The 21977-nt window shown below is 36.8% G+C and overlaps 1 protein-coding gene and 1 long non-coding RNA gene across 8 annotated transcripts in view; one reads left to right on the top strand and one right to left on the bottom strand.

The window, feature by feature from the left end:
• The window catches only part of ERBIN (erbb2 interacting protein), a 111446-nt gene extending 97993 nt beyond the window's left edge, over positions 1-13453 (top strand). For 5 of the 7 annotated variants that reach the window (XM_051788341.1, XM_051788346.1, XM_051788342.1 and 2 more), the window contains 6 exons: positions 3136-3279; positions 4058-4189; positions 5873-6082; positions 7156-7248; positions 7871-7945; positions 10237-13453. In XM_051788341.1, coding sequence (XP_051644301.1) covers positions 3136-3279; positions 4058-4189; positions 5873-6082; positions 7156-7248; positions 7871-7945; positions 10237-10344 — 762 coding nt within the window. In that variant the 3' untranslated portion in view covers positions 10345-13453. The remainder of the gene's footprint in view (positions 1-3135; positions 3280-4057; positions 4190-5872; positions 6083-7155; positions 7249-7870; positions 7946-10236) is intronic. The other 2 variants (XM_051788344.1, XM_051788345.1) reach the window with 1 other exon arrangement.
• LOC127471457 (uncharacterized) lies at positions 7952-21969 on the bottom strand. The gene is made up of 3 exons (XR_007904656.1): positions 20898-21969; positions 19596-19711; positions 7952-8174 (listed from the first exon to the last, which is right to left on the bottom strand). It is a non-coding gene; the product is annotated as an uncharacterized LOC127471457 (long non-coding RNA).
• Positions 21970-21977: the final 8 nt, after the last annotated feature.

The following is a 21977-nucleotide window of genomic DNA, read 5'->3' as shown; positions in this document are numbered from 1 at the left end:
GCTGAATGAAGGTGAAAGTGGTTCATGAGACCATTTGTAAATAGAAATCACGCATATAGTAGAAGAAACAGCTGGCTTACCTGATGCAAAGCATGTTTTGTTGTGGGAGAAAGGAGCTTACTTAAATGTCAAGCTGTTCTCTAGTGTTTATATATATAAGCTGTTGGAAAGCAGGCAGTCAATTCTGCCCCACCCCCAACCTCATAAATGTAGTGCACAGAGGAATTTTAGGAACAGTACTATTTTTCAGCATATTTTTCTTTTTGAGTGTGACGTGCCAATTTTACCACCTGGTATGTTGCAGTAGTCTCTTATAGTCATCTTGTTGGGTTTTATTTAGGATTTTAAACTGCCTCTGTAGAAGCACTAATGTCACACTAGTATGTGGAGGAGGAATTTCTTATCTATAAACTGCAATAAAAAAAATCTGCAATAGTTATCTGCAAATATCTATTACATTTCCATGCTGAGTGGAAAAAATAATTAGTGACCCTGCCTGTCCTTCCTTTACATATGTATATTACCTTTTTTTGTTGTGGATCTCTTGGGTGTTCATTAGGTGTGTGTTTGCTTTCAGTTCTAATTTCATCTTCAGTGAAGTTGTCTGGTTTTTCATCTACTTTATGTACTATTTAAAGTGCAGAGCTTTCAGTGGAGCGATCATAAAGTTTAATTCCTCACTTCAAATTTGGAAATCAGAATAGTTGGGGTTTTTTTCTCAGAGTTCTCAGTGTACAGTGTCTTATTAAAAGAAAAAAATCTAAATGTTTTAGTTTTGATACAGAATTGTAGTTTTAATCAAAGTTTTTCTTGAACACATCCCTAACATGCAAAAATATTTTAATTGATATGGTCTCAGATTTTCTCCAAAGTAAGCTTGCTTCAGTGTGTCAAGGACAGTAACTTTAGTGGGTCTGTGAATACATAAAATTAAGTTCTTAAGTGTTTGTAAGATCATAACCTGAAGAATATTTTGACACTGATAAATTCCAGGAATGTTATCCATTCAGTAGTTGTTAGTTTTATATTTTGGTTTTAGTTTTATTTGTATTTTCTGCATTTTGAATGAACTACTGAACCATCAGTGTGATATTTTGTGGAGTTCAGAAGTCAAACCATCACACTTTAAAAGGATTAAAATTCTTGTGCATTTGCTCTGTAAGCAGCAAAAGTTCAGACCTCGCAAACATTTTATGACAGTAGAATTTAAATTACACGTAATTTTCCATGTGTAACTCTTCAGTAGGAATGCTGTTATTTGTGGAAGAGACTTAAATTCTTGCCTTTTTTTCCTCTTGTGACTGACGAACAGTTTTATAATGCTTAACCTTTTCTTTGAGATTAACTGGTATCTTGCTAAAATTCTGACAGATTTTTTTTTTCCCCTGCTTGTGGGCTTTTACTCCAAAAGGCTTAGACCAGTAATTTTAGGCATTTTGAGAATACCTTGTGCAAACTTTTTCTGACGAGTCTTAGATGGTCATGGGGAATGAAAACTGAAGAGATTTCTAGACATTTAATATCATCTCAAAGGGTAACTTATGTCCACCTCTAGCCTGCAGTTGATTCTAAGTATTGTTAAACAAATAAGTAAACAAATAAAAGGAGTAGTACTTAGGCTTAGCAGGTAACTTACCAGTTAAGGCTATTTCAAGATAAGTAGAATGTAGAGTCTTGTTCCCTGCAGATACTTCAGTTTTACTAGTTTCTCTTCTACACCAAAATTTCATGGATTGTTATGACAGATTCCATCTAGTCTTAACATTACAAAAATATTATTTAATAGAAATTCTCCTAAATAAATTCCACTGTTTATTGTCTAAATTTACCTAAGTAAATGTATTACGTAGCACTTCAATTCCCAAACTGTTCCCAAAAGAATGCTTACTATGCCATTGAAATTATCCAAGAGCCTTGGCCAGTAAAAAATATGGTCAGTAAATACTGTTTTCCAAGGGAGTTTCCAAAGACTGTGCTACCAGAACATCTGGGGAATACAAGTATGCAGAGGCATCTGACTTTGATTATTAAAACAGTTTTATTTATTTTCACAAGATGAAGCTTGTATGAAAGAGCAGATGTCTGCCTGAGGACTAGTGATTATTTTCAAAATCACATTAGTATATGTAGTCAGTAGGCAAATGGCAAAATATATTTATTCATGTAAGAATTGTTGCTGTATCTTAGTCAAATTATACCTGTTCTGAATATTTCTTTCCTTTCTTTAACTTTGAAAAATTAGACAACTTTGAATTTGCTGAGGTTTGATGCTTTGTGGTGTATCTTTTCCTATGATCATATTTTTTCATGGGGTTTGTCACATTTTCAAGATAGGTTTGTTTCATTCATCAGGTGGAATGTGGAGGATTTTCTGTTTCTTCCCTTGCGTAGTCTGTTTTGTTCTTACAGCTACAAAAGTCCATAGTGGCAAGATGGTAATGTCTCCTCCTTTTTTAGTTAGCCTTGACAATATTGCAGGGGTCAGTTTGCAAGATAATGAAGCTCAAAACCAAACCACTGTCACTTCTGTCCTTGAGGTCATGTTACCAGTTTAATTGCCTACAGTAGCACAGGGGTGGTATCAGTTTCTTTCAAGCTTCTTCTCCTTTAAATGAGCTTGTTCACATTCTTGAATGAAGTGTTACTGGAATTGCTGATGTTGACAGGGTGGCTATAGCAAGAAAATCCAGTCAGTCAAATCTCTGCGTAAATTTTTATTTGTACTTTACCAGTAGCGTATGTGGGGGGATGAGACAAAATAATAACTGGTTTTCCATAGGTGTTTTTCTTGACTGCCAACTTCTCTTCTTACAACATATTGGATATGTTGCAAATTTATCGAAAACCTGAAAATATTGATAAGCACCTTTGTTGTTTTTTTCAGACATGTGAATATATGAATGACTTTATTTACATGTAATTCTGCATGTTAACTGCTGATTGCACGCTGATTTACAGTAAATAAGGGTAAATAGGGTCACTAAGTTGTGTTTTATACATCACAGATGTACTGTTCTTGCATGGTTTTTATCTTGCATGACAATGGAATACGTTTGTATTACATGTATAACATGTCTTTGTGGTTTATGCATGCTGCACTAATCTCTGTGTTAAATCTGTCCCCTTTTTATTCAGAGCATGCTGTCTCGGTCCTTTAATTCCAATTATGCTGCAGTTAGCAGCTTTCACTATGGCAGCTCTAGGGATCTGCATGGCAGCCAGGGTAGTGTTGCCTTGAGTGTTGCAGACGGAAGAGGTTCTGGTGTGCACATTGTTCGAGTGAGTACCTACAGGAGGTTATTGCAATATGTAGAGGGGGAAAGAATGAACACTGAGGTGGTCCTTACGTTCATAGAGTTATCCTTTTACATATGCACAATGCTGTAATAAAAGAATATAATTTATGTGCTGGAATTTTTTTTAGGCATTAAATACTTTGCCTTCACTTTATATGCCTTAAACTTACTGCAAGGCTTTTCAATTTAATGTCATGAAGTTGAGTTTTTTAATTGGCTTTTGTAGATGGAACACATTGTCTGGTTTTGTTGTACCTTTGTGAACAAGAGATTACCATCCTGAATTTAATCTAGGTTGATAAAGGTTTGAACAAAATCTTACAATGCTTTTTCCTCCCTCAAATCAAATTCTGACAATATGAACTGAACTGTAAGTTACTGTGGGCCTTCAAGAAAATTAATAGTAAATTCTAAGAAAATGTGAGGAAATGAGTTTTTAACTCTTAGCATCCTGAGTGATGTTATGGTATCCATAGTGAGCAGGATAAAGTCAACAGAAGTTTAATCCTTGAATAAGTTAGTCCCTAGCATTTGTTGACTTGTCTCATCAGCTTACTGGTGATTAAAGACACCTCTGCAATTGAGAGTTTTCGTAAATATTCATCAGTGTTTTATGGGTTTATGGTGGCTTGGCTAGTGAGATTTTCTACTAGTTAATAAAAGAAGATAAAGAATGATAAAGCCCTTAACATATTTTATCAGAATGTTTTAATTTGAATTATATGAAGACAGCTGTCTTTACTGCTTCATTCTGCTTAAAGCATCCTCAGGCGTCTACTCCAGGAGACCAATGCCAGGATGAAGTATTCATTTCAGGACAGCAGAATTACTCATCTGCCACACTTAGCCTCAAAGATGTTCCTCCAGACAGCATGAAGAAAATAGCTGTGCAGGTAATTATGTGCATGACACCATGGATAGGATATTACTTACTATTATTTGTAAGGGTGTATTTTTTATTAATAGTACCAATTTATGTTGGGATAGCAGCTGGAGCTAGGGCTTCTTTAAAATGTAATACGCAGGCTTCGAAGCTGGTATAAATGAAATAGCATCCTCTTTTTGGAAGACAAAACTTAGTTAACTATATCAAGGGAGAGAGTTCTTAGTTTTCTTCAGTAGGTGCTTTGAAAGAAAAAATCTGCAGCCAAACAAGTACTTGCAAGTGGAAATTGGAATATGGCAGATGATTTCAGAAAAGCAATCTGAATCTGATTAAACCTTTTAAAGAACAGACTTTAAAAATATGATGAAATTGTGATGATAAACCAGAATTTGTAGGGGGCACTGTATTCATCTCTTAAGCACCATCGATAGAGGTGGGACTTACTACAATGAAACTAAATGGATGCTTGTAAATTATTATGATGCAGCAATTGATTTTATTCTTATAACTTCAGTTGCATTTCTACAGACACTGGATATTGGGAATTTGCACGTGGATATATTTTGCCTATGTAAACTCTACCTCTGGCATTGCAATAAAAAGTAATTTTCCTTCATACTTCAGGTTTTCAGAAAAGGCAGTGGAAAATTGTGTAAATTAAATACATCTGATCTATAAATAAGCTAAAAATGTATTAAATACATTATCCTTTCTCAGAATCAGTTTGACATAAACTCAGAACAGATTCTGATATGTGTCCATTCACATAGCATGGTTAAAGGTTGAAGTTTGCACACTTCAGTTATTTATAATATTGAGAGAGGGAGTATTTTAATATCCTTGTATCCCATAACTAATGGGATAATGGTGGCAGGCAGAAAAAAAATCTGTAACTCAAGCCTGTAGCATTTTTGGAATCATACAGACAAATGAGTGACTAATTAGGGTGGATAAGAACATGAGGCATATGGGCAAGGAGGGAAAAGACTGCCCATCTCAACACAGAGTGGCAGAGCTGAGCAGTAACTCTGAGACTTCAGTAAGAAACATTGTCACCTTCAGCATCATTCCTGGTGACACAGTTTGAATGCACTGTATATCTTGACAGTTGTGTACCTTACTGCTGCTTGTCACCGTTATCAAATCAGTGACATGTTAACAGAGGAATAACATCAGTTGGAAATACTGCAATTTTGATAGTAAAATCTTGAGCATGGATGTGAACTTGCTCAGAAGGTTTTCTTGTGGTCACCTTAGGATGCTTGGAGAGCATATAGTTTCTGTCTGGTCTGGTAGCTAGGGCGGATTTTTATTTTTGTATGATCTATGGGAAATCATTACAAAACCTCTGAGTTTTATGCAAGGAAAGTGCAAACTATAATGATACCAACCAAGTGTCAATACTGTTAGTTGCACTGCTAGAAAATAATGTTTGGGAAAACTCAGTGAGACAAGTGCTAAAAGCAAAGGTTGTCTAGTCTGTTCTAGCAGATTAGCATTCAAAGAAAGTTTTTGTTTTTCATATTTGTTCTCAGTATGTCAGAGCTTATAACTCTGAAGAAAATGGAGTATAATTATATGTGATCCAGAAGAGTAGTTTTAGTAATGTTACTAAAAACTAAGAACAGTCAAGGAATTGAAGATGGCTGGTTATTAAATGTGTGACACTGAGAATTCATATGTTATTCAGATGCCTTTGACAAATGGACAAATGTGCCAGCCTCAAAGACTTCAGGCAAACTACAGCCAAGTCCATCATCTCCCTCCTCAATCATCAGTAGCAAGACATCCATCTAGAGAGCAATTAATTGATTATCTGATGTTGAAAGTTGCCCACCAACCTCCCTATACCCAGTCCCAGTGTTCTCCCAGACAAAGCCATGAGTTGGCAAAGCAAGAGGTAAGAATAAAACCTAGTATGATATGACATTTGTCAGTAAATGGCAGTGAATTGTTACATTGTTTTCATGTATTACAGTTTCTCTGTAAATGGTGACAGAAATCATATAGGCATTTGTCTCCAGTAGAAGACAGTGTTATCGCAGTGAAATTTACTCAAATCACATGTTCCTTCCAGTTTTGAGAGAAATGTCGTAGATTTTTAACAGAATGTACCAGAAACTTTAACTTATGTCTTTTTACTGAGCTGGAAATTTATTTCTCAACTATATTTATTGTTCCCTAACTCATTATTTAGCTAGTAACTGAAAAAATACAAAGTAGCTGTACAACTTGGAGCACTTTGCATCTGGAATGGTTCAAAACCCTGCAAATGTAGAAATGTGCATTCACAAACAGAAGTCTCTAAAACAAAGTGTGAGCAATCTTATGCATGCCTGATAATTATCAGTTTTATTATGATAGACAGATGTAGAACATATAAGAAATTCTTGTACCATTTAATGGCTCTTACATTGTGGCAGCCTTCTTTCTGTATTGTTTTGGGTCTTCTGAGAAAATACTGAGAACTACATTTAAATTCTGTGCTAGAATGAGAATGTCCACTTACTGTGTCAAGTAAGTTTTCTAGTCAACTCTTCTAGCAAGAGAAAGAAGACAGTGTTGGCTACTTAGAACTTAGAGTGAAAGTGGGAATGAGATTTGATTTTTAAAATTCAGCTAAGGTAGCAAAGAAATATGAGGAATAGGTTCTTTCACAGGAGCATATATATTTGCTAGGGGCATTAAAATAATTTACGTAATATCAAACTATATTTGAATTTTAAGCCCACATGAATTATGATTATAATAATAGTGATATTGGAGTAAAACTTAGGCACATGATGCTGCTGTATTGTAATCTTGTTCTGCAGTAAAATAATGAGATATAATACTCTCTTGAACTGGTGGGTTGTTTTTTTTTTTTGCTTTGTAAAGCTTTTGTTCACCTGAATTTGTAGTAATAATTTCATGATAGTAGCTCTGAATGCATATTTTCAGCCAGTTTATCTAACTTTAGTTGTAACTACTTAGATTCGAGTGAGAATTGACAAGGATCCAGAACTTGGATTTAGTATATCAGGAGGAGTTGGTGGTAGAGGGAATCCATTCAGACCAGATGATGATGTAAGTATTTTATACTAATGCTTTTAAAAAGCATTCTGATTTATAATGTTTCTTATGTTTTAGCAAAGGGAGAAAAGGAAGTATATGTATTTCTCAAACCACTAACCTCCAGGACTGGAAGAGAGAAAACTGGGGACAAATGATGTGGAAAGTCAAGGTTGTAAGTGACCACAGAGGTCACATGACAACACAGAGGATTATTCTAGCAGAGTAGTTCTTGCACAGTTCTCGTAATCACTCAACAGATTTGAGATAGTGAATTACAGAGGGTACAATCATGAATCCTATTAAAAAAGAGACCACAGCCTACAGCTTTATTTCTGGTAGTTGATAATTAATTTTGACATATACATCTGACATATACATTTTGACATATACATCTGCCAAATTAAGCCAAAGCAAATCAGAATTTGCCCCTCAGTACCCCCTTAAAGATAATTCTCCTGGATTTAAAATCAGAAAAGGAAGGCAGTCTCAAAAGACAGTAGACCTGTAGAATAAAATTGCATTCTCTCCTACTTAGGATGAAAAATTGAAAAATGTTTTTAATTACATCTGTTTGATGCTAGTCCTGCTATTCATAAATAAGTTGTCAAAATGTTTTCCACCTCTATTTTTCAAGGGAATATTTGTAACAAGAGTGCAGCCAGACGGACCGGCATCTAAGTTGCTGCAGCCTGGGGATAAAATAATTCAGGTACTGTAATCACCTAATTAATTAGCCTATGTAATATACCAGTTCATTTTTAGTTTGCACCTAAGAGCAGAATGTTTAATTTTTAGATAGATTACCAGTATCTTTTCCAGATTTTTTTCTTATATTCTGGGATGATGCTATTAATTTTCTTCCGCCTAGCATCAGGATAGGTGATGTGGACTGAAGCATGGTGGATCATTTTTTCAAATTCCGAACATTTTTCACACTTCTAAAAGCAAAAAAGAATGACAAAACGTCATTTAAGGTGGAACATGAGCATTTCAGTAGGCTTTACTGTCATTCAGTTTTTCATTTTATGGTTGTTCACATGCAGTGTTCTGAATAATGTGTTATCAGAACACCAGCAGTTACCCCTCACAACCCCTCTCCCCAGCTGCATCTTGCTGCTAATCCCTCTCCACCCTGCAGTTCCTGCCAGCCCTTGCTGCTTCTCCTCCACTGGCAGTCTGGACATGCAGAAGCTGCCTCCCAGCAGGGACCTCCTTGGCTGCCCCATCTGCTGCCAGTGCACCAGGTTCAGGAGTCATGGCTTCTGGGCTGCAAGCTGTGTAGTTCTTTAATCTGTGTCTGTACCTTTCAGACCTCTTCTGTATCACATTTGTTTGTATTTGTCTATTGAACTCATTAAGCTATCTGGGGAGGGGTCAGAGAAATGAACAGTTTCTTAAGGAAATGGGCTAAGGGGACATTTGAACATTGTTGTAGCTACCCTTAAAGTTGCAAAGCTTGTTAAAAATAATTATTCACCACATTAGTGACTTGAGAATGTTGGTGGAGTCGACTCTGATGCATTTTAGTTTTCTAAAAACAGAACAAACAAAAAACCCAAAACCAAACACCACCGTCCCCACTAGTATCTCCATGAAACCACAACATCCTGTGACCAGTTTTCTAAAACAAAGCCAAATTGAAAACTTAGTCTAATTCTTCAAATTAAAGATTTTTGTTTAATGAGGAATTCATAGTTTGAAAAAGAGCTAAAGGTGAAGTTGCATTTTCATGCTTAGACAATTAGAGGCTGCTTCCTTTCTCATAAGTAAGAATATTTTTTATGTAACAGCACGTTCTTTATACCTGTGATAATTCCAGTCATGATGTAATGACAGCCCCACTCTGTCTTGTTACCACTCAGACAATTTGTGGGGTTTTTTACTGAATATCATCTCTCCCAAAATGCCTTTGCTTATGCTTGATTTTGCAGCGTTCTCTGTAAAACATGCAATAGGCATGCATATTACAGTGCATGTCTAATCCATATGTCTAATAAAATATTCTACACAACTAGCGACTTGATAATTGCAAGTAAGACTTAAGACTAGGGCTAGGACATTCTGTGCAAATTATGATTTGGGATGGTTGTTGCTGCTTTTGCTTTCTGAACAGTGTATTTAAGTCTTCCTCTGCAACCCTAGAAAGATTTGAAAACCACTGGTTTAATAACCAAGGATTCAGCTGGTAACAACTGCAGGTGTTCGGTGATGGGATAAGGAACTGCAGCTTTCAAAGTGGCACAGCTAAGGCACAGAGAGCATGGCAAGTTCACTCTGTCACCACATAAGCAGCTCAGGGAGAAAGGTGGGATGCACAGCTGGAAGCAATAACAGTTAAACTGGATGAATCTGTCCTTCTGCAAGATTTTGCTGCCCGAACTGAATGTGAATTTGCAGTAGTACTTGGAGAAGTTGAACCATAGCCACGTTTTCCCTGTTTTTTAAGGCTGCTTAGGCTTGCCTGTGTTTGCCAAGACAAACTTGTTCAACAGTAACAATGTTGTTTAGAGTCATAGGCACATTCAATTTGGGGATGACCTCCAGAGGTCTCACACCCTAAAATGGCTCCCTGTGCTATTAATGTTTTTTGTTACGGGCTTCAATAGTTTTAATTTATCACAAATGCCATTTCTAATATTCTGTTACTTAAAATTTGTACAAGGTTTGTACAAGGTGATTTGTACAAGGTTTAGGGGTTTTCTGGTGTGTCTGTATTAAGACTGATAAATTAGATGTGTGATGTTAATGGTTCAAAGTTTGGTTTTCCTTTGGTTATTTGCAAAATTTTTCCAAGGCTGACACAGTAGTTCAGGTTTTTTTGTAGCATACAGATACATGTTCAACTAATCTGCAAATCTGCTGTGTTTTATTCTCTGCATTCATATAGAATTTGGTTATTTTAAACCTTAAAGCTTAAAAAAACTAACATGAAATATGAGTTGTGTTTCACTAACATGGCATATGAGACTGTCATTTTGAGTTTTAAATATTTCCTTTTAGGCTAATGGCTACAGCTTCATCAATATTGATCATGGACAAGCTGTATCTTTGCTAAAGACTTTTCAGAATGCTGTGGAACTCATCATTGTACGAGAAGTTTCTTCATAAGTACCTTTGATTGTGGGGATAAGCCAACAGGATTCATTGAAGGACTTAGGAGAAACAATATTTTGCATATTTTTATACATTAAAAGAACTCGAAAAGAATTATGATCAAAATTTGTATAGGAAATACTGAACTTGTGGTTAAAGAGGGCAAAACCACTGTATAGAACGTACAAGAAATAATTTTAGAAATGCGTATGGTGAATAAACTTGTTTTTAAGCATTATAGCAATCTAAGGATCACTCCTCCAAGAACAAACCTGTGTTGTTTTTTTGTACAGATGGTAGGTTTATTTTTTGATAATTCATACACATTACTAAACTTCGTGCAAGGCTTTGCAAAGCCTCAGTCGTAGCCAATGGACAGATGGCAGGGCTGTCTATCCTGTAGCTGTTTATTGCCTTTATTTTGATTCACCACATATTAATGTGTTACGCTGAACCACTTCTGTAGATATGAATGGGGATATGAAGTGTTGGCTTTGCTATGTGCACATTGTATAGATGAATGGGTAGATGGAAGGTGGTGCTGACTGGACAGAATAAAGGTCAGGTGGAATAATTATCTGCTATCTAAATCTGGAATCAGGAAAGAAGAAAAAGTGTTTAGTTCTGGAGTGTACATCTACCAATAGAAAATGCAATAAAAGCTTATGGTGTTTTTTTAGGAAGACTATAACTACAAATTTGTGATATTATACAGGATTTGTTCTTAATGTAGTCATTCAATATTCATTTGCCACATGTGATTTATGTTTAGTTGGGTTTTCTTGCATACATAATTTTTTCAACAGTACTGTGGAAATGTGCCCAGAGATTTTTCTCTGCGATAGAAATCCTGAATTTTGTGGAAATGGCGATACTTTTACCTTTATAAAAGAACTCCATTTTAAGCGTACAGATTTTAAAAATGAAACTGAAATGGCCAGTTTTTAAGGTTGTTGCCTGTAATATATATTTAAACAGACACAAAAGCAAATGGTGCAGGAAGAATTATGAAAGACATCTTGATTTTGTTTGGCCTTTGCATTGCTTTGTTAATCAAGAAGGAAACCATACGCATGGAGCTAGGCAACCAAAGCAAGTTTTGAAACTTTGAACAGTGGTGGAGAATTGCTGTGGTGAGATGGAGAGCAAAGGGAGGGTGTACTTACAACCCACCAATTCATAATGAGGTTTCTTAAAGGGCTGTTCCTACAGGTAACATTAAATGTGAACTAGACACTTCAGAGTCATTAAAGGGTTTCTAACTACATTAATGTAATAGTGATTTACCACAGGCTGCCTTTGTTCCTTATTACTGTATAAAACGTTCAGTTATGCTTCTATTAATTTTGTTTACCAGAAACATTATCTTTCTCCTTTGTAATTGAATAGAGACTGCATAACCTGCAGTGATAATTCATACGGTTGTTATGGACCAGGGAAAAGTGCCACAGAAGACCGAAAACTGTTTTTAAGCAGGGCTAATGATTAGCCTATCATTGGAGCAATATTCAGTTATTGCAGTTCATTTTTAATTACATAAAAGTTGGTAGTTTGAGACAAGTATAAGCGCTTTTTTTCAACCCAAAAAGTAAATGCTTTTAATAAAGCTAGCAAAAAGACCAGCTTCCTTTACTTTTGGGACAATGAGCTGGAAGAGAGAGAAATTATACATAGCTAGCAGTAATAAACAGGCAGTACTTTTTTAATAAGTTAACGCCAATATTATTGCACTTCTTTCAAAGATGTTAACTATTGCTTATTGTACTGTGTATAGTTTTAATAATTTTAATTGAAACCCTTTAACAACTCTTTGTATATTTTAATTCTTTTTATTTGATTTTCAGTAATATTTACATAGAAAACGATTTTTTGGATATATTAGTAGAAATGTGCTGTATTTTGATAAAATTCACTTATTTTCTGTGTGCTGGTAATCTTCAAAGAAAAGAATGAGAAACATAGCTATATAATGGCAGGCTTCAGTGTTCCGCTTCTAAGATGTGTTTAGTTGTTGGTTAGTTTCTATTTTTTTATTGAAAATGCAAAATGTTTGCATCACATGTTCATTATTTTTAATCATGTTATTTTTATCACACACTGCCTTTTAATGGGGATACATACAGACAAGTCCTAAATTACTTTGGTCTTCTACAAAACCTGTATCTTTGAGAAGGGAAAAGTCCAAAAAGCAGAACTGATTCTTTATTGATCTTGGACTGACTTTGTATACATTTTGCAGTACATTTAAATATATCACTGAGAAATTATACTGTATTATATTTTGCTTTAATGATAACAGAAGTTTTAAATGTTGTTGTGTCACTTAATTTTCAGGTTTATGTATCACAGGAAAATTCTACCAAAAACTGTTTGGCTGTGGTAGAACTATATAACTAGAGATTTATAGCAAGAGATTTAGTACTTCTTGTGAAAATACTTGGCCAAAGCTTGTCTTCCGTCAGTTAGCAAATTAACCATCTAATAAAATATGGATTTTGCTGATTTTACTCAGTAAATGTTTGATTTTTTCAGTGGATTGAAATGTGTTTTTGTCATTGTCAGTGTGTGAAGGTAAACATGTCAGACTAAATGATTTTGCAGAGAGTGGGAGAAAAATGTCTCCTGAACTACTCCAACCAGGATTCAGCAGGAGGAGAGACAATATCGGCACTTTTCATTTTGAATGCATCGTAAACTACATTTTGAATAGAATAAAATCCATCAGCAGCCTAAGTTACTCAGCCTGGCAATGAGTTCATGCAAACTCTGTTAATTCTTTCTGTTCTTAATAGTTCATTAAAGAATCAGTTCAACTGATGTAATGAAAAAAATGAAGTCTCCCATGTATTTATTATGTAAATATTTTTTAGTTTCTTTTTTGGACTGGAGTTAAAAAGATGTGTATATACTTGAAAGCATTCTATGAACACAAACATAGCAATAAGCAACACACAGAATCAAATATTTATGATTATTTTGGTTTTGTTTAGAACTATTCCCTTGTCAACAGCTATGTAATGTTTCTATTGATCAGCATTTATTCAACATTCCAAATTTTTGTATATAATTAGACTGTTTCTGAGGTAACACATGGAGAATAGATAATAAACTAATGCTCTTTAAAGCTGTGTGAAATTGACTTATTTAAGTTCTAGGAAATTCTCCATAACACTGTTTTATTCTTCTACAGTATCTGTAGATGTAACTCTATCAATATACATTAGTAAAGTCTTGTGTTCCTGGCTCTGTTCATCTCAGTGCCCACGCCTCTGTTCTAGGTGATTTCATTTCAAGACTGGGTTATTCACAACAAAGAAAGACTTTGTAAATAATATCATGTGGTGGATTGACCTTGGCTGGACACAAGGTTCCCACCAAGCTATTCTATCACTCCCCATTCCCTAGGTGCACAGGAGAGAAAAGATGGAAAATGACTCATAGGTTGAGATTAACGCAGTTTTATTGAAGCAAAAGTGCATGTACAGGCAAAGAGAAAATAAATAATAATTTTATTCTCCCCATCAGCAAGTGATGTCTGGACGCTTCCTGGGAAGCAGGGCTGCAGCACACACAGCGTTTGCTCTGGAAGGTAAACATTGTAAATAACAAATGTCCCCCCTTCCTCCTCCTTTTCTTAGTTCTTTTATCTGAGCTGACATCATATGGTCTGGAATACTCCTAAGGTCAGTTTGGGTCAGCTGCCCTCCTTGTGTTCCCTCCCAGGACCTTGCCTACCCCCAATCTACTGATGGGGGAATGTTGGAGAGACAGCACTGATGCTGTGCCAGCACTGCTCAGCAGTAGCCAAAACACTGGTATGTTATCAACACCTTTCTAGCTACCAATGCAAAGCACAGCACTGTGAGGCCTGCTGTGGGGAAATGAACTCCACCTCAGCCAGAGCTAATACACCCCAGTCTTACAATGAAATCAGATAGGGCAGCGAGTGGCTTCTGTCACAGAGCGAGGACTTCAGTTGCAAACTAAGTAATTTTGACAGCAGAGAGGGCTGTCTAGGTCAGTGAGTAAGGTGAAGATTAGGAGTGTCCTGAAGAGGTGTACAAGGGTTACATGGTAAAGAAACTGAAGAGCTAGGCACAATTTCACACGAGAGCTTAATTCAGCTTTACATCCAGTTTCCTTGGAAACCACACAACAATGTAGAAATGCAAATTGTTTAGTCTTTTTTCTGTGTATATGTGGATCTGGCATACTACTACCATGCTTGACTTCCTACTTCTCTATGCAGAAAACTGATTTTAACTAACAGGTTACAGCCCTGATGACCCTGGAATATTAGGCCCTGCCTTATTTAGGTTTTCTATATCTACTGCCTGCTTGGACATTATTTCATAACTCAACGTTTTACTTTTTCATCAAGCACCTAAGAATGCTGGATCCAACTTGTGCTTTTATGACTTTCTCTTTTTCAAAGAGAAAGTATACTTCTGTTGTAGTATTTCTGTCGCCTCAGATTAAATTCAGTTTTGGAATGTGTGCAGAAGATTTTATTGCAGCATCTATGAGAGTACCTTGAAACTGGGGCTCTGCTACACCAAATGTTACCAGTGTACTATAAGCAGGAGCCTTAAATGTGGTGCTGGAAGCCACCAGTTTCCAGCTGTTGCCTTCCACTGGTATTCCACTTGTGGTTCTGCTAGTGACAGACTGTCCCAGTCTGCATCATGATGGGGATCCAGGGCTCTAGAAGTGTAGGGTCTGAGGAGATCCTGTCTCTCCCTGAGCTGCACAAGTTGCTGACTTCTGTAACTCCTCCTGCTTAGCAACACAGCACCTGCAAGTAAGGTCCAGGAGAGGCCTCAGGTACTCCCTCTGATCCAACAAGCTCTGACACAGGTCTCTCCCTAGCACCAACTAAAGGGTGGGAGCATCACCCTCTCCCCCAAGCCTGGGGCAGCTGCAACAAAGGCTCTGGGTACTCTGTGTCAAGGGCTCCTGACCACACCTGCTAGAAGCTGCCAGAGCTGCCCCAGGCTCACAGCCCTGGCAGCAGCAGGTGCCCTGAAGTTTCTTGGAGGGTTTCCAGACTCCCTTCTACTGCGTTCCAAGGGCCTCATTTCAAGTACAGGCAGCCATCACCCCTCCTGGTAGTTCAGACCTTCTTCACTGTTGCATTCCCGGATTTTCAGCTCTTTGCTTACTTGTATTGGCTTTTCCTGATACTGTCTGTGATTGTATTTCCATACTGCAATTTGAACTATTGCTTTGTATTAAGGATTAAGCAATAAGCATGGAAAAAGTAGCAGCTGTTTGGCCTAAAGAAAAACATAAGATGAGCACTACAACCAGTATTTTAGACTACATCAGAAATACCCCGCCCAGGATTTTGTGCTTGTCAAAAGTAAGTTGCAATTATGGGTAAATATTATTGAGCTGTGAAAGATTCAGTTAACATGTAGCTTGTAATGGCTGATATTTTCAGCCCCTCATATTTATATGAATACCTGATTAAAAGTTTTAGAGAGGCAGTAAGAGCATGCAAGAGAACATGTGACTGTGCTAGCAAGGTTCCTGAGATGGCCAAGAACAATTCTCCTTAAAAGGTCATCTTGCTGAAATGACAAGCTTTTCTGCATGTCCTGAACCTCAGAGCACTGGGAATTAAATTTGTGATCACAGGAGCCTGTAACATCTATTTTTGCAGCTGCATAACACAGAGGGAAATATGGCTCTGCACTGCATCCATTTCATGAGGCATGGTTGGACACTGCAAATGGCTGAACTGTTTATGCTTCAGGATTGTCCAAATTAATGAAAAAAACCTGTGGCAGAATATTCACTCTTGTTTGCCAGATATGAAAATACCACTCTGAACAAACTTTGCAAGGACTGTCTTAACAGAGAAATTGGTAGCAGATGAACCAGATGTTCTGCAGAGAAATTTTCATTTAACTGCTAATGTTGATGATTTGTGTAAGAAACTCTGGAGAAAGAAAAAAAATACAACCAACCAACAAAAAGGGGAAAAAGCTTTCTACTGAATTATAAGTATGCACTGGCAAAATAGAGGATTCGAAAGTATTGTGCCAAGGCTCCTAACATCAACATTTTAGCATATTTGATTCGTTTTTGTCTGGAAAAACTTCCACTCACAGTAGAATAATCAACAACTGGTTTTGAATATGGAAAAGGTATTTTTGCTGAGAATGCTGCTGCCAAAAACTACTTCAGTTGAAAGCCATGGCTTCACTGCAGAGAAACTGAGGTTTACTAATAAATATTGAAATAGATTGTAACAGCTGGTTAGCTGACATAATACTAAGTCCTGAGAAAAATGCAATAATTATGTAAAATTGTCTCATTTGCTAACTGTAATGAGAAGTGACTGATGAGGTTGGAGTTGATGCATGCAAGGGTTAGAAACCATGCTGAAAAGCCTCCAAACAGATAAAACCTCTGAATAATTTTTTTTTCTGCTGCATTTTAATTTTAAAAGCTATAAAAATACACGGAGTGATTTTCTGGCTCTGCAGTAAGCAATGTGTGGTGTTCTTTTAATTGTAGATTGTAATTAATTATTATAGAATTAATCATGATGTGCTTATATTTTAAGACATCTTAAGACACCGAAAATTTTTTTCAGCCATAGTACTTACTGAACTCAAATCATGCCTATTTTATGCCACTTTCAAAAAGAAATTGTAAATAAAGCATTAGAGTTTATCTTCACAGAGTTTTATACTCAGGTATGTTTTCAAATTTCACAATTATAAAGGTTCTACTGTATTTTTATGCTACGAAGCAAACTTTTTGTCCTGCTCCTACAAACACTGGCTGGGAAGGAGAGGAAGTTCTTCCAAGTGAATTCTAGAATTTTCTGTTCAACTCCTTTTAATAATCTTGTTCAGATAAGGTTTTTTGAGGTTTAAAAACATCTTCCCCTTATGTAGAATGACATACTGCGTCTCCTAGCAGGATAAGCTCACACCAAAGAAAAAAGATGCTTTCTACCCTCCAGAAGTAGTGGGCACCTATCCGAACCGTTGCAATGGCATGTCCTGCCAGAAAAACATCAAGTAGGAGATTTCTCAGCAGACACTCAACTTAATTGAAAAAAATAAATAAATTAAAAGCTGAATTTTTACATCATCTTTTCCTTTCCCTACACATACATATTCACAGATTCTAATTTTAAAAATATATCAAAAAACTTACAGTTTATCTACTGATATGTAGACTTTCATACAGCTTAAAAGAGGATTTTCTGAAAAATTAAATGCTTCTATAAGTAGTGGAAAACAGATATTAGATTTTATAAATGACTGAAGAAATGCTGCCCTGAAACAGTAATTGGATGCAGAATCTGTTCTCAGATTAAGATTCTCAAATTTTACCCACTTTAGTGCATTTTTCCAGTCTCCAAATGGTAGTGATGTTCTTCCTCTGTTAATGTGTGTTTGGAGATTCAGAGATAAAAATACTGTCTCAGGTTGACAGCTGAGTCTCTCAATTTACTTTGAGGTAAGTTTAAAAGTAATTGTAAGTTGAGAAAAGCTATTCCATTTTTGAATTAAGCAATTTTATGGGGAGAAGAATTTAATTGTAAAACTCATATACCTGCTAATACAACTCTTCTAACAGATACTGCTATGCTCAACATAACAATACTAATTTTTTTTATGTGTTTGCCGTAAAACAGATAAAAAGCAGATGTAGAAATCTCACAGTTTACCAATGCCAGTTTGTACTGCTGACTGCCATCAGAGGCAGCAGGTTTGAAAGGATTTCAGCTACTTACATTGACTATGTATAGTTCATCTGTTAATCTCAATATAAGGAGGATTTTAAGATTTCTAGATCAACTGTCATTTGGGGAAAATAGTTACTCCATGAGGAAAAATTATCTGGGAAAAATATTTTAATATTTTTTTCTAGGTAGGTATATAAATTTGGTCTTCTATTTTGTGAAAAATAGTTCTTTTAAAATGCATTTTATATAATTTTTGAGCTGTGGTGGATTGGGGATTACTTCACAGCATTAAGAGTTCTTTTTCTGTAAGATATTTTCTCAGTTCTACACAGCAGTCTTCTTGAAAAAAACCCAAAAATTATACTAAGGTGTATACAAAACAGATAGCAGCTACCTGATAAATCTGAATGGTATAACAACGGAAAGGGGGTGAAAGCAACTTCTAGCATTTGGGAAGCGCTGTAGATCTGCTGGAGTTTAGAATAAAAGCTATTGTCTGTGAAATGCTACGAAGTTAACGTTTTTCAATTTGTCTGTATTTGAAAGTTAGTTCAAGTTTAAACTGAGGTGTGAGTCTGAATTGCATTAGATATTTCAAAAATCCTACTTTCACATGCAGTTTTATTGTAGAAAAAAATGTGTTGAAATAACTATAGGTAAAACACATACTCTTGATTTCAGATTTCTTGTTAACTGTCTGCTCTGGCTACTAACAATTCATACTATCAGAACTGAGAATTTGGCCATGAGCAGAACTTGGCAAGCATCTGTGCATGAAATTACACATGGAGTAAAATTCTTGACTGATTACGAGAGGCAGAAGAATATCCCAACCTGGAATATGTGTTTGGGCAAAACTGAAGAAAATAGGAGTATTATCAGCAGTCAATTTGAACAGTCAGTCTACTGTGAGTAGTAGGAGGAGACTGGCATTTGAAGATAATTCTTCTTGATTAATTCACAAGAGAAGGAACATTCATGTTGTAAAAGAAATACTCGTTTCCTGTGTTCTGCATCACTAATCTATGCAAAATATTGGAATTTTGGTTGTATGATGGGGCAGGTGGTGTAAAGTTACTGTGTATGGAAGTAAAACTTACATAGCACAAGCTATACAAATATATTGGCTTTTAGTGGCATTCTCATACTGCTTCTGAAAGAGCAAAGAAAAATGTTTTATGGGATGCCATGGGACGAAGTCACAAAAGCCTTGCTAAAGTCAAGGTAAACAGTACCAGCTGCTCTACTCTCATGTGTGGAGCCAGTCATTTCACTGCAGAAGGCTACCAGCAGGTAGCACAATTTTCTCTTTGTAAATCCATCCTCACAACTCCTGGTCTCCTTTTTGTCCTTTAACGTGTTTGAAAATGGCTGGCTGTAGGATTTGCTCCATCACTTTCCCAGGGATTGAAGTGCCTGGCCTGTAGTTTTACCAGTGCTCCTTCTTGCCCATCTGGAGTCTAGGCGTGATGTTCACCTCCCCAAACACTATGACCTTTCAAAGATAATAAGGGGTGGTCTCACAGTAACATTCACTGGATTTCTCAACACTCACAGGAACATCCCATCAGGTCCAACGGTTTTCCATGTGAACAATTCCTTTAACCTGATTCTCCTTGGCCATGGGGACCTCTTCCTTGCTTCAGACTTTCTCAGTATAAGTGGTAGAGGCTAGGAAAGATTGAAGTTTTGTCAAACCTCTAAAAGGGGGGACTGATGCCTATGGATTTTTGGATTTTTAGCTTTTTGTAGATTTTAGAAGTAGCTGTATTGTATCCCTCAGCCTTTAGCACAGTAGTTTACACGTTTTCCCAATACTTTTACCCCATTCCATATCACTCGTTCAAAATTCCATTAGCTTGTTTAGACTTCCCTCAAGGTAGGCCTTCATTCTGTTTAAGAACGTCTGCACACTGGCCTGGACAACAAGATATCACACAGGCAGAGCAACCTTCAAACCCAGGAGTTTGGAGGGACTCCAAGGACTGTATGTGCTGTGATGAAGAGGAGGTTGAGGAAAAGGGGGTCCAGAGCCCCCTGCCTCAATTTCTAGAGGGGCATGCTGGGGGGAGGACAAATCTGGGATTGGATGGGTTAACACCTTAAATTGTGGAACCCCCTGGACACGAGAGGCGCGTCAATATGTATTCCTGTGGGCCTCAGGCCTGGAATTAAAGGACCTACTCTCTTTATCTTATACACTAAGTTGGCTCGGAGTCGTGTTTTCTGCGGTCTCTTAAGGCAACAAAATCCAAGGACTTTGGATTTCCACAGGCAAACTTTACCCATACTGCAGGATTAGTTAAATCTGAAGTTAAATTTTACTTCTCATAAATTACTTAAAACTTAGAACTATTTTATTTTTATCAAATAATTGTTAGCTCTTTTTGAAATCTTTAAGGTTCCATTTAAAGAAGGCTAAAGAAAGCTTTCTAGTGCTTATGTCTTTATTTTACCTCATATGATTTCCATTCTCTACCCATGGAAGTGCAGCAAGTTCCACACAGGTGTCTACCTCTATCAGACCACCCACTGTCTGCTCTAAAGGTGACTTCTTGTAAGGAAAAAGACTTTTCTCATGATCATCTAAAACAGCTTTTACTGTAACTTCCTTCTAAATTGCCAATATTTTTCTACTGGTACTTGCAATTAACATTTCCTAGTAAATGCTTTTTAATCCTGGTGGGAAAATCATGAAATACTTAGACAAAAGGTTAGTAGTTGCTCTTATTTAAAGACTTCACCATTTTACATTTGGGGACTGACAAGTAGAAAATTTAAACAGTGTTTTGCTTGTTTTGCTTTCAAAAAGCAGACCAAGAGCTCAGAATTTCATATGTAGTATTAAGGGCTTTACCTGAAAGATAGTATCCCAGACAGTTCTGACATCACAGAGCTTTTCTTTGTGAATTTTAGAGCTAATTGTTTTGGTACCCTTTACTGAGAGATGCAAAGAGAAAGCATAACAATGTTCAAAGCAGTAGTTGCTCCTCTACCTCTGCTAACCATCTTTAAAAGAGGTGAGTTAGTGAAAACGTAAGAAAACTATACAGAATAATCATACCAGAGTTTGACTTTGCACAATATATAACAAAAGATCTGGAATTCTCCAGTTAAACGTCTCTCAACTTGGGCTAATTAGAAGCTACCAGAATGGCTGAAAGGATTTAACTTAGATTTTAAATCTTTTACTGTTTGAATATGGATTTAATTTAGAAGAAGAATATGAGTGCACCAATTATCATTTTGAAATAAGTCCTACCTTAAATATATTCACAGGCATTTTTACATAAAATAAATCTCTGAATAAAGGAAGCAATACCCAGACTTATCTATGGACATTCTGTAACAACAGACCTACTTGCTCAGGGAAGTATCACAAATTTGCAGTATTTTTTCAGCCCAGATAACCTCAAAAACACTTCAGTCCCTTCTCAGTTCAGGTTCGGGTTTTGGAAAGGCTTACAAACTGCCTGAAACCTTAAACTTTTCAGTGCCAAGATGCACAGCTCTGTACCATGTAGGAAAGATAACAGTTTGATCCTTCATAGTGCTCACAGACACACGAAGTGCTCAGTCTCATTTTCTCCAGCCAATTTAATTTTTCACGAGAACTTCAACTCCAGGTAAAGTCAATTTAGGTGGGATAGATTTGCAGTCAACACAGGGTGTTTCAAGGTTTTATTCCCAAGAGGGATTAAACTCTTTCATTGAACTTGGCCACCAAAAGAGCATTTAAATGGGAAATTGGCCCGGACGGTGGTCATAGCGCCCATAGCCGCTAGCAGGCCCTCCCTGAGAGGCCCGCGATAGCCACGGGGTCTCCGGCACCGCCCCTAGCCCGGCACGCAGCGGCCGCCGTGCGCGCGCAAGAGCTCGCGGGAGGGGCGGCCTCTCGCAGCCCGCGCCCCTTCCTGGGCGGGGCCCGCGCCGGCCC

The sequence above is a fragment of the Manacus candei genome, unplaced genomic scaffold, assembly GCF_025592945.1.
Source record: "Manacus candei isolate 608988 ecotype Guabito, Panama unplaced genomic scaffold, ASM2559294v1 h1tg000024l, whole genome shotgun sequence".
Taxonomy (NCBI): domain Eukaryota; kingdom Metazoa; phylum Chordata; class Aves; order Passeriformes; family Pipridae; genus Manacus; species Manacus candei.
Note: the sequence above shows the minus strand (reverse complement) of the source record. Positions and strands in the feature narration are given on the sequence as shown.